This window comes from Dermochelys coriacea, chromosome 14 (genome assembly GCF_009764565.3).
Source record: "Dermochelys coriacea isolate rDerCor1 chromosome 14, rDerCor1.pri.v4, whole genome shotgun sequence".
Lineage (NCBI taxonomy): Eukaryota > Metazoa > Chordata > Testudines > Dermochelyidae > Dermochelys > Dermochelys coriacea.
The window spans coordinates 459,895-472,895 of NC_050081.1; the positions used below are offsets into that span (position 1 = coordinate 459,895).

Genomic DNA, 13,001 nt, shown 5'->3' on the forward strand with positions numbered 1-13,001 from the left:
ATCCTGGACAGCGAGAGCACGGGGAGCATCCTGCAATGCACAGGCCGGCACTGCAGCTCCAGCCCCGAGGAGTCCACGGGTTCTCAGGGACACAGATGTGACCCGACAGAAGAGGACGCTTGTGCCAAAGCCAATGTCCCAAGCCACCTAAACAGATGAAAGGTAAAATGCATCCAGCTCAGCCTGTTCTGTAGTATTTATAGATCAAGCAAAAAGTGAAACAAAAAGACTGACATAACCTGAATGTGTTTAACATGGGGGTTGACTCTTTTGGGGAAGTCCCAGGTTTGCATAACAACCAGCTGTAGTATTCTAGAAATAGAAGAAAACAGGAGGAAAACAGTTTCTAGTTGGAATCACTGTAAATATGTTTTAATTGAGTGATGTTAATGAGGAAAGGTTGCTGCACCTTTCTGGATGCTGCTTTTCCCAGGGGTCACTTGACAACTCGTTTAGGACCCTGTAGATGGAACAGTTTGCTGGTGAAGAGCAAGGTTTACAGTCATGGCTGTTGCCACCTGTTTGGAGCTCTAACATATACCCTGAAAAAGAGGAAATCAGTGACATCAGCACCTACATCTGGTTCTGCTGAATCCTGAACTCCACATGGGATGTGAAACAGAATTGCCTATTACCACACCATTTCTTGGGTGACATCGTCCTTCTTCTTCTTCTTTTTTCTTTCCTATCATTTCCTATTGGTCTTCTATCTAATCACAGTCCGGTTTAGCCAGCCAAGACAAATCCATCTTTTGCAACACTGCTGTAATGAAAAGGCAAGCTGTAAACAATGTTTTTAGCCCAACTAGTAAAAGTTTGCTAAATCTGACAATCTAATAAGACCACTTGACTATAACTTTGCAGCAACTGATTTACAAACAAAAAACTCTACTGAAATAGAAGGTGTTCTTTCTACCTTTGCTAGTTTTTCTTTCTCCCTTCATCTGTGTTTTGTCTTGAAGGAAACAGCAACAACTTTAAGTGAAGACTGGATGTCTTTCTGAAAGATGTGCTATGGCTCAAATAAAAGCTATGATCTTGATGCAAAAATTAGTAGGTGTGGTTCTTCTGCCTGTGTTGTGCAGATCAGACTAGACTCAGAGGATTATCATGGTTCCTTCTGGCCTTAAAATGTTTGACTAGGAACAAGTCAAGACAGTCTAAACTAATTTTTTTTCACTTGTTCCCAGCATGGACAGTTAAAATCATCTTTAATACCACTTAAAAAGAAGGTCAAACAAGGGACTTCCCCCTTTTAAACTATACAAAGAAAAAGAATAAAGGAAGTTCTTTAAATACAGATTTTACTTAACTCCTTAAATTTCAAATGCTTTAACTGTTTTTCCTTTTTCTGTGTGATTAATAAAAAGTTAAGTTTTTAATGGTAGCTGTTACAGTGGATAGTGCAAGCAAGGGATTTGAAACAAGGTCAGGGAGCGACAGAGATAGCATTATCAATACAGCAGTACCTATAACTGAGAGTGGGTGTTGGTGTTAGTATAACTAGGGTGGTGCTGAGGCTATGGTGACTAGGGACAGCAATGTATGGGCACTGGGGAAAGGGTGGCTAGGGAAAAAAAAGTATCTTGAGGTAGGATGTAAAAGAGGAAAGTGAGGTTTCATGGGGCAGAGGCAAGCAGATGTTCCAGGCATAGAACACACCGAGCTCTGCTGATTCAGTGGTTTGTAAACAAAATATAGCAAGACTGTGATGCAAGTCTGTCCCACAGATCCCTCAACCTCTCCTATTCTCTCCTGCAGAGCTGTGATCCATTCTATGTGACGTAATGTCCCAACTGTGCAACATGGCAGGAGCCCTGGGGGCTGAAGAATGACACTTTCCTGCATTGGACTCAATAAGATCTGCTTCCTGCTGTCCGTGACCTTCTGTGCTTTCCTTCTCCTGCTAATCCCCAAATTCCAGACTACCTGGAGACATAGGGGCTATCCACAACCCCATCCACCACCTCCTTTTAATGCTTCCTGCAAAAGTGAGTTCCACCACCATCAGGCAGATTCCAGCTCAACAGACCATTTGGACAGTGAGGGAACTGATACTGCACACAGAGTGAAAGATGAAACTGTAGAAAAATGGGGGGATTACAGCCTACGTGCTGGGGGATCCAGCCTGAAACTTGAGGAGCAGGATGGGAGCCCCACCAGTTCTCTTCACACTATGTTGAAGGACCACCATGGACCTGCAGGTGATTCCATTAAGGAGAATTTGGAGCTGAAGGATATTTTTATTGCTGTGAAAACGACAAGAAAGTATCATAAAACTAGGCTGGACTTGCTCTTCCAAACCTGGATTTCACAGGTCAAAAGACAGGTGAGAGAGCTTCCTCACAGGGATAGGACAGTTATAGTGGGAGCCCCCCCTCTCTGTGACTGCAGGTTCAAGATCTGCCATAATCCCACTGCCCTCCATGGTCATGCTGCAATTTCACTCTCTGTATTCCCTACCAGTTCATTAAACCTGTTCTTCCTGCAGGATTAGGACTGAGTTTCTGTAAATAGTCCATCTGACCAAAAGCCTAAAATGAGCTGCTACTGGATGGTAGAATATTAGTCTGGATGCACAATCTGTCTTCTTGTGGCCTGGGGTCTGTAATTTGTGCAGGAGTGTTCTTGGGATTGATATATGCTTGGATTATTATAACCTTGCGTGTGACTAATAAAACTTGCAAGGCAGACTCTGTTGAGCTTGAAACTAGCAACCAGAGCTGAATCCACTGTGGTGTAAGATAGCATCCCTAAATTCACTTAAAATAAAAGGCTACAGGTCACAGGTCCAGAGAGAAGCTGCAGCTGGAGAAAATTTGCCAAGCTTGGAGAGAGCCATTGCATAGTCATCCACAATTCCTGATGCTGGTGCTGATGTGTCTGAGCCAATACTTTCAGACTATATGCTCTTCAATACAGTGACTGGGTCTTCGAATGAGATGTAGCACAGAATCTGTCCCTTAACGTAGAAGTTTCAATGCATTTGTGGAGATTAATAAAATCCTATCCAGATGTTATGAATCTTCTCCACCTGTCTGGGGCAGGATATTGCTACCAACTGGATCTTTTCACCCTTACTTTCATTCTTCCCCAGAATTCTGTTGATTTTTCTAGGCCCACTGACTATCTGGGGCAATATCCTGTCAAGCGGGTGTGCTATCTTTTAGGATGGGGTGGAAGAGGAGAGTGCAGAGGAAGAAACTTCTGAAAAACAGCTTATTCCTGAACTTGGGATTCCTCAGCCCTGCCCTGAGACAGGAGGGTACTTCTGTCTTGGATTCTCTGCTGAAATTGCCAGTGAGGGATCAATCAATACCGAATGTGCTGGTGGTTTTTGTGATGTAGAAACCAATCCAATAGGCAACGGACCAAGTTAACACCAGTTCTTTTCACAATGGCCACTGAAAAATAACTAGATAAATTACTGGCAGTTCTAATTGGGGACTGGGTGAAGCTAAAATTAATCTGTCCCTTTCTGAAATCTTTGGAAAGGGAAGCCCCTTTTTTCCTAATGTCTTTGTGTCTCCCACAGACGTTTATATTTACAGATTGGGAGGACCGTGAACTACGCCTAAGAGCAGGTAAGCCATGTAGTTCAAATGCATACTGGGTCTTTTGACTATGGGTGCTGACTTGCTGCCATCCTCTCCCTCGAGGGACCTCATTCTGTGCTGTGCATGTGATTGGAGAAAGGGAGCTGGAAGCTCAGAGCAGGGAAATGCTGTTTTCTTCTTTCCTAATTTGGATTTGTAGGAACTTCAGGAACTTCATCGTCACTGGGTTAATCTTCACATTCACTTTTTTCCTTTCTGTTTGTAAGTTTCAGTGTAACTGTTTGAGGGTTAATTTTCACGATCCCCCTTGTGCACTGTCCCTCTACATGATTCACTTTCCCTGCTGTCTGGCTCCATATTCACATGTTCTTCACCCTATGTGCTACATGCTCACTCTCTAAGCGCCACACACCCTGCATGCAGCTCTCTACATATGCATTGCATGTGCACCATGTCCATGTTTCAGGTTTGTGTTCAAGATGTGCACATGCTCTCTCTCCCAGATTATGCATTCATCCCAATCTTGACCATTTTGACCTTCATTTTCTTAGGAGATCACATGATCAACACCAACTGCTCTGCTGTTCACACCCGCCAGGCACTCTGCTGCAAGATGTCTGTGGAATACGATAAATTCCTCGAATCTGGGAGAAAGTATGTGAGACTCATTGTTCCAACTATAGCTTTGTTCACTCCAATGCGGAGTTCAAGGGAAATCCCAGCATTCTCCTTTCTAGTTCCAGTAGTGCATGAGCATAATCCAGGCTGTGATCCCAGAGTGTGGTGGTGATGAGCATAGGGAAGGGGTAGCAGCAGGAAAAGAAGCACTTATACACAAGAGTCAGGTGAAAGGCTATAGCAAGGAAGAGCTCACAAGCGGGCTACTGACTTCACCCTCTCTCCTAGAGTTGGGAAGTATTGGCAGCTTTGACTTCTAACTTCTGCGTTTTCACTCTGAGGGCTTCTTTTTTCCAGTCGCTTTATCCCAAATCTGAGAGACTAAGATCTTCACTGAAGAGAACTCAGTACATAGAAACTTTACGTCGCTTCCTCAGTGCCTCAGCTGTGTGACTGTGTCTGCCCTGCTTTGTCTGCAGATGGTTTTGCCATGTGGATGATGACAACTATGTGAATCCACAGAATCTCCTTCGTCTCTTGTCTGCCTTCTCACACAGCCAGGATGTATATGTGGGGAGGCCAAGCCTGGACCACCCCATAGAGGCAGCTGACCATGTCCGGAGTGATGGATCAGTAAGCATGCTCTGTAACTGTCCATTCTACCCCCCTCCCCCCGCCTCCGAGCTTTTAAGAAGGCGAACAGTTCACAACATCCCATGTACAAAATCTTTGAGTTAATTTGCAATTTACAAATGGTCTTGTGAGCTGAACAGGGGTTCTTCTCCCTTTACAGGTAGCTGGGGGAGAACAGGCTCTCCCTACTTCAACCTTTGGGTGTGAGGAATGCTCCCTTAGCACCCCTCAGCCAAGTCAGTTTCTACGGGTATCTCCACTCAGTTCTGGGAGCTACCATCTTGATCCTCTTTTACTTATGATTATTAATCATATTTTTACAGTAATGCCTAAATACCAACCAAGAATAGGTTTCAGAGTAGCAGCTGTGTTAGTCTGTATTCGCAAAAAGAAAAAGAGTACTTGTGGCACCTTAGAAACTAACAAATTTATTTGAGCATAAGCTTTCGTGAGCTATAGCTCACTTCTTCAGATGCGTTCAGTGGAAAAACTGAATTTCTTGTGATGAAGAAGATGAAGTGAGCTGTAGCTCACGAAAGCTTATGCTCAAATAAATTTGTTGGTCTCTAAGGTGCCACAAGTCCTCCTTTTCTTTTAACCAAGAATAGGACTCCATTGTATTAGGCACTGTACAAACACAGCAGTAGTAGGCAGTCCCTGCCCCCAAAGACCTTACAGTCAAAACAGACAAGACAGACAGAGAGTAGAGGAAGGGGTAGAACACAGAAGTAGAGTGAACAATGTGATGGCAGCAAACATCATGTTAGTTCCATAGCTTTTGGTGGAGGGAGGTAGTTAGGAGAGGATCTGTGAAATTGAAATAAAGGTGAAGGGAAAGGGGACACTGAAGGGCAGGGAAGAGGAAGGGAACAGGTCAGGGGAGAAGAGGGTAAGAGGGACAAGTGTGGTATGAAGCTAATGTGAGGAGATTAAGGGAGAAGGGGGGAGGGAGAGGGCCGGAGCAGACAGCCAATCAGCATAGGCAGGAAAAGTCCAGTCAAAACTGTAGAGTCTTCTGAATGTCAGGCTTTCTCTTCTAGAAAGTAACATCCCAGTACTTCGTCTGCTGCCATCCTGAGCTAACCTCAGGGGATTATACCATCGCTCTGTGACTTGGCTGGGAATGGTCACTTCCAGTATTGAGCAGTCATTTCCCTGGAGCCCCAGTGTGTCTCAGTCACAAGATACATGAGCATCTCTATCTTGGGGAGCAGGTGCCAAGTTGCCAGACCAGTAGATAAATTCCCTGGCAATGCATCCAGGTGAACTTGCCTCTTATGAAAAACCCTGTATGATTAAGTAGTCTCCTCGGCCTTAATCACTTGGTTCCAGCAGGGCTCCTCTGATTCCCCCAGAGAAGCTTGTTCCAGGCTGACTATGACTCTGGAGTGCAGAATCACCATACAGGGGGTTGCACAGGGGAGTAGGGCTTCTCCTCAGTTCTCCACTGGTTTTCCATTCCCTGTATGCTCCCTGGTTCACTCAGATTCCACTGGCCCTGTGGTGGCAGCTGCAAGGTGATAAGAGTTGCCTGATGAGAGAATGTCTAGCTTCCAGGAGTCCAAAGAGGCAGGGGTAGCCCAAAGTCCAGATATTTGCTCAGAGCATGTGTCCAATGTGCTGCAGAGCAGAAGATCCTTTTCCCTACCCAGGCAGATGGGAAAAGCTGAATATCATTAACAAGTGTCTCTTTTTTTCTTGTTGCTTTTGCTGTTCACTAGACAACTGTGAAGTTCTGGTTTGCCACAGGTGGAGCAGGGTTCTGTATCAGCAGGGGTCTTGCCCTGAAGATGAGTCCCTGGGCCAGGTAAATGCACCTCTGTAGCACAGACCCCATGGCTTTGATAGCATTAAAGGTGCATTTGACTCTCCATCTCCATCCTCTCTCCTGACAGCTTGGGTAACTTCATCAGCACTGCAGATAGGGTCCGTCTTCCTGATGATTGCACCATCGGTTACATCATCGAGGGGCTGCTGGAGGTGAAGCTGCTGCACAGCCCCTTGTTCCATTCCCATCTGGAGAATCTGCAGAGACTACAAGGCGAGACAGTGCTACAGCAGGTAAGGCTAAGCCTCATGCCTTGCTCAAAGCAGGCCCTGGCCTTTGAGATGCTCCTCAGTCTGATCAAAAGAAATCATCTCTGCAGGCACAGCTACCTTCTCCCTGGTTTTCAGGAAAGGCAGATGGTATCAGGCCTGCAATCTCACTGTTACTCCAAGCTGCTTATGTAGCTGACCAGGGCAGTCCCATGTCCACCACCTGCATTTGGATAACAGGCACATTTCCATCCTGGCCAGCTGGGTCACCTTTAGTTCTCCCCTTCTCTGACTGTCGCTTCCAGCCCCAGCCATGCTGTTATCTTACCACCTCTGTCTTCTTCCTTTCCATTCCTGAGGCACACGAATGTACAGTACACCTATGAAAGCAAGAGATTTGCATTTTTTTCTGGCAAAGTGATTCAGCCTCAGCTTTAATTCATACCAATAATGGGGACATCATTAAATGTCTGTCTGATCATATATTAAATTATATGGACTCTCTTAAGAGAGTGACTTGTCTGCATATCAAGTGTTAAGTTGCTAAAGAGGTTTCTTCAGTATTAGTTGTGAGTATTGAAATACAATAGAATTGTTTAAAAATAATTACTTCTACAGCATCTTCTTTGATGGACAATAGGTGGTGCTGTAAAGTGCCCCAAACTAAAATTCCTCCGCTACTTATCTATGTACGCCCTAAACAAGAACACAGTTGCCCACCCACAGAATACTCATTCGAATTGTTCTAACAGTTTTATTAGGCAAACACATTCAGGGCCACATTCAGATCTGGTGTAATCACACCAGAAGTAAGCGGCAATGAATCTTGCCCTCCCTTTGTGATTGCCCTTTCTCCTGAGACTAACTTTAACAGCTAATCAGAAAATCTTGTTGTTCCTAAAGATTATCAGAAAACTAAACTCTTAGGCTTTAGACTTAGGAAATGTGTAATGCAGCTTCCGTATGGAAGAATGGTTTTATTGTTAAGACACTGGACTCAGGCTTCAGAGATCTGTTGCCAGCTCTGCCATACTCATAGTGTGATCCTGCACAAGTCATTTAACTTCTCTGTGCCTCCATTTTCCCACTGTGTAAAATGAGGATAATACGACTGATCTAACAAGAGTGTCTGTGAGGATGAATTTATTACTGTTTTGTTAGTCATTCAGACATTATGGTAATGGATGCCACACTAAAGCTTACACATATAGTTAGTTAGGTGGTATCTTCTCCTCCAGGGCTGCTTATCTAAGCTTTTCTTGTCTCCCTCGCTCTGTCTGATTTCTTCTTCCTGTTCTGCTTTGGATGGTCAGCAGGTTCTCTCAAAAGGCTTCTATCCTAAGTGAACCATTATAACAATCACCTTTTATAAAAAGAAAAGGAGTACTTGTGGCACCTTAGAGACTAACAAATTTGTTAGTCTCTAAGGTGCCACAAGTACTCCTTTTCTTTTTGCGAATACAGACTAACACGGCTGCTACTATGAAACCAATCACCTTTTATGTGTAACTTCTGACACCCAAATCACCTAGGACATCTCTTTCCCTTTAGATCCTCCTCCTTATCCCTCATTAAGATCTCTTCCACTCAGTCACTCTCCGTTATGTTGCAGGTTCTGACTTTACATTTGCTTTTTCAGGTCACCCTGAGTTACGGGGGCCTTGAGAACAAACACAATGTTGTGAGTGTGGCAGGAGTGTTTGGCTTGCAGCAAGATCCAACCCGGTGAGTACCTGCTTCCAAAACAAATTCGGCTTGCCCTGTCCATACCTACAGACTCCAGAAAACTCAAGCACACAGGCTGGGTCAGCATTTCTTGTATTGCCTCCACACTCCAATTGGATTATGGCCAATTTCCCTGCAGTTTTGGGATGCACGAACGTTCCAAGAGTTTTAGTTGATGTGTCCCCAAACTGATGAACTCATATCTCATGTTGTCTTTTCATCTTTTTCTTTTCACAGATTCAGATCTGTCCATTGTCTTCTCTATCCTGACACTACTTGGTGTCCCACTAAAAATATACTGTGACCTCAGACCTTACCTTGACATTTGGTATCTGACCTGCACAAGATGCTTTTCTTGGAGATGAACAAGAAAAATCTACAAAAGTAAGATTCTCCCGATCACTTCATTCCGATGGCAGGAGTGTGAGCCTCAACAGCTGCTGTCTGAAATATCCCAAGGAAGAAACTGTCCTACGCTTTGCTCTCTGAACTTCCAGCTCTTCTTATAATGTCTCAAAGGTTAAGCACCCCCTCCTACTTCCTGTCTGGTTTTATCCATGCTTTGCTAGTTAAAAGCCCTGTGGCTATCACATGTGTTTGTACCTTAAAATTAGAGTGGAATGCAGTGCCTGGAATCATAGCACTGGAACTAGTGTTCTGAATAGGGCTTCTAGGGATCAGTCTTTGTGCTGCTGAGATGCCAGGGCAGAATTTAGGCCCCATGGTGGGGAGGGAGGGATTTTTAATTTGGCTCCTTGGAAGCAGAATGATTCAGGAACTTCTCCAGCTTGTTGTTTTTTCTTATCCCAATGTCTGAGATGTGCGGGAATTTAGCTGAAACATCTGCACTTCCAGTGAGGCAGAGATGGGTTTACCAAGAACAAAATTATGCCAGTCTGCCCTGCATGACAGGCTGAGGACCACATCGGAACCTCTTAAGCATATGTTCTCTCCTTTAGCCCCCCTGTCTCTTGAGTCTGGCTTCCATGAGGATAGCACACTTAGATCTCTTTCTGGTTGGAAGATGGTGGTGGTTTTCCATGATAGGCTGCAGATCCAAAGGTGCTTGGTCTTGGCTCATACTATTTCCTGGCAGTTTGATACTGAGAGAGATGTTTGTGGGAATATTATTAGGTCCTTCCTCCCAGTGTAATCCACAGTATGGTGCCTGGTTGGCATCTGATCCTGGGTCGCTAAAACAGCCTGCAGCCTCCTTCCTGCTTCTGCAGTCTTGCTGCATCCCAAAGCCTATGTGGGAGGAGAAACCTGGGTTAGCTGCAGTGCCCTCAGGTGCTGTCATTTGGGGCCTTTGACTGGACTTGTGTGATCACCCAGGCCAGTTACATAAATGGACCTTTGAGCTCTAGGCCTGAGGAAGATCTGTGTTCACTTTTCCTCCGCAAGCCAGCCAGGAAGAGGTGCGCTAGAAGAAAGGCTTGCACACTCCCTCCAAATGAGGGGCTCAGCCCCTTGTCTGCAGAGTTTCTGCTGTAGGATTTACCAGTGCTCTTCAAAGGAAAAGGAGTTTGGTTTTGGCGTGGGGAAAGAAGGGACTCCAAAAGTCTGTCATTTTACTCTTAGTCCACACTGAGGCTTGCACATTCCATTGCTGGCATGGTTTGGAAAAGCAGTGTCAAAAATTACTTTGCAGGACCCTCCCTTAGTCTAATGGGCCTTTCACAAGCTCTTCGCTGGTTCCTGGTCCTAATGACTAACACTGAAATGGGGGGAAAGCAGCAGAATTACATATTAGCAAATTGTAATTCCAAGCACTGTGACCTGAGCATGGAGCTGTCAGGAAGGAACTCTTGGTTTCTAATTCTGTCTCTGCCACCAATGCACTGTGTGGCCGTGGTTGAGTCATGTGACCTCTCTCATTTGTAAAGTGGGTAGAGTATATAGGCACACTTCTCAGGTATTCAGTCATGAGGCTTCATGGAGTTGTGTAACTCTTTCTGAAGAGGATTATTCCCATCTCTCGCTAACAAAGACCCTTTAGGGTTTAGCCATGCATGTTTTCCTGCTTTCTAGAGAGACTAATTCTCCTGAGGGATAAGGTCCAGGCCTTCTAGCTGTCACAATCCTGAATCTGTCTCTCTGACTTCTCAGATGTTGTGACCCTTTTTTGCCCTCCTTCATCTTCTTGATGTGGCACTAACTCCATTCTTTGGCCAAGAGGCCAGGCTGGGAACACTGGAATTGCCAGACTGCATCAGATCAGTGGTCCATCTAGCCCAGCCTCCTTTCTCAGACAGTGGCCAGACAGAACCAAATGCTACAGAAGATGCCATAATGTGGAATAATCTGTCTGCACCTTAGGTCTCCCTCCTGATCCCTTAAGCCTGAATAATATCCCTTCCAAAAAATTTGTCAGTAATTACAACTGGATATTCTTGATAGCCATATAAATATCCAGTCCTTTTTGAATCTTAAGTACTTGGCCACAATGCCTGTCTTCCTGTGGCAAAGAATTCCATAAATTAACGAGTCATTAATGGGACTCTGTGCCTCCAAATGCTGATTAACTGCTTCTTTACTGCAGCATCTGTTCTTGGTCCATGGACTGCTCTAGAATTGCCAGATATACCACATATGACAGATCAGTTAAGACTAAGGCCTGATCCTACTATATTGAAGTCAATGGAAAAACTCATATTGATTTCAGTAGCACCAGGACGGAGTCCTAAAAGTTTGGTCCAATACTCTTCCTGATTCCCAGGGCTGAGAATGCTACCTCTTTGGCATACCCACAACTGAAAGGCCTATAGGCTGGGCTTCAAAAAGAAATGCATGCCTCCTATATGGCAGTGCAGAGCACTGGCCTTTAACAAGTTGTTGTTTGGGCTCCTTTTAAAGTTTTTCATAAATGTTTCTACTATGGTAGCCGCTGCTGCCATAAGATGGGAGTGTTCCAGACAATCTGGTATGTCTCATCTAAAGTGTTTTCTTTTAATTAAATAAATATTTAAAGGTGGGCCAGGTTTTCAGTGTCCTCTGTTAAGTTCCCTGACATCAGTAGCAATATATGCAGTAAATCTCTAACACTCTACACCAGTAACCTGCCCTGAGCCTCGCACACCCTGCAACTATTGCCTTGCGTCAAACTTAGTCCCTACACAACATCCACGAACCCCCAAAACTTCTGCCAATGCAAAAGCCACCTGTGATTTCTTGCTTCAACCCCCAAAGGGCTGCAAAGAATTGTGGGATTTAGGCAGTTTTGGGGTCCTGGGAGGGAGAAATAGGGTTGAGAAGCAGTGCACTAAATGGTGTTGCCAGACCTGCACTCTCATTACTGCTAGATAAAAATAAACCTGAGTGAGCGGAGGGGCTTAGAAATATTAGAGCATCCTCTTGCCTTCCCATTTAGTTTGTGCAGTATTGCCAAACACCTGTTTGAAGCATTGACCAAAATGTAGAGCAGCTCTGATGCTCCTCAGGAGCCAGTAGCTGAGTTAGAAATCATCAGAAATGGTCCTTTGTTTCTAGCAATAAGTTAAATTAAAAGTAAAGCTAGGTGTATGCGCATTAATCAGTGACCGAACTGTCCCTATGCCACAGTTTGTGGAAGTAGCACCAGCACTGCCTGCCAGAGGCAGATGCTGGACTCCTCCCTGAAATGGTCACCCCATCACATGAAGCAGTTCACGGTGCAGCAGCTGACAGGCTGTGGTTCTGTTACTTTCTCCCCATGAGCTCAGCTTGCTGAGGCTGTTGACCATTGGTCCAGTGTATTATATTGTCCTGTAAGTGCTGCATGATGCCTGTTGAGTCCTTGTAAGACTCTGGGCTGGGGGGCTCCACCCCCACAATGGGGCCAACTTGGACACTTGCTGAGGGTTAAGTGGGTTCTAGATACTTCTGGCTGATTTCCTGGACTTCATGATAGCTGTCTCTGCAGCCCACACCAGTTCTGCCCTGTAGTTGGGATTGGCCACCTTAGCCCGGTAGGAATAGTTGTCTCCCTTCATTTTCAGAGAAAAGTCCACACCATTGGGATCTTACTTACTGCAGTGCTTCAGTAGGGGGTTGTCAGCAGCCTCCACCCTGCCCACAATGGAGCTGCCAGCTCCTGCTTTATGGCCTCATCGTGGGCCTGTGCTTGCTCTCTGCTTCCCTTCACCCTGTGCTGTGAGTTCTTCAGCTGCCACAAGGCAGAGCGCAGATCCCTTAGCATAAGGTTGTAGGCTTCAGCCAGCGGGAGTCTCTCTCTATGGTATGTCTACACTACGAAATTAGGTCAAATTTAGAGAAGTCAGTTTTTTAGAAATAGTTTTTATATAGTCAATTGTGTGTGTCCCCACACAAAATGCTCTAAGTAACTTGACTGAGTGCATCCACGGTACCAAGGCTAGTGTCGACTTCCGGAGTGTTGCACTGTGGGTAGCTATCCCCCAGTTCCCGCAGTCTCTGCTGCCCATTGAAATTCTG

General features: G+C 45.1%; 1 protein-coding gene across 1 annotated transcript; it reads left to right on the forward strand.

Moving 5' to 3' along the window:
* Positions 1-22: 22 nt before the first annotated feature.
* RFNG (RFNG O-fucosylpeptide 3-beta-N-acetylglucosaminyltransferase) lies at positions 23-11,545 on the forward strand. The gene is made up of 9 exons (XM_038371813.2): positions 23-162; positions 1,762-2,329; positions 3,536-3,584; positions 4,109-4,211; positions 4,655-4,808; positions 6,530-6,615; positions 6,704-6,869; positions 8,485-8,570; positions 8,808-11,545. Exons 2-9 carry the CDS (start codon positions 1,832-1,834, stop codon positions 8,872-8,874), a joined length of 1,209 nt encoding a protein of 402 aa, XP_038227741.1. The 5' UTR covers positions 23-162; positions 1,762-1,831; the 3' UTR covers positions 8,875-11,545.
* The last annotated feature ends 1,456 nt before the right edge of the window (positions 11,546-13,001 follow it).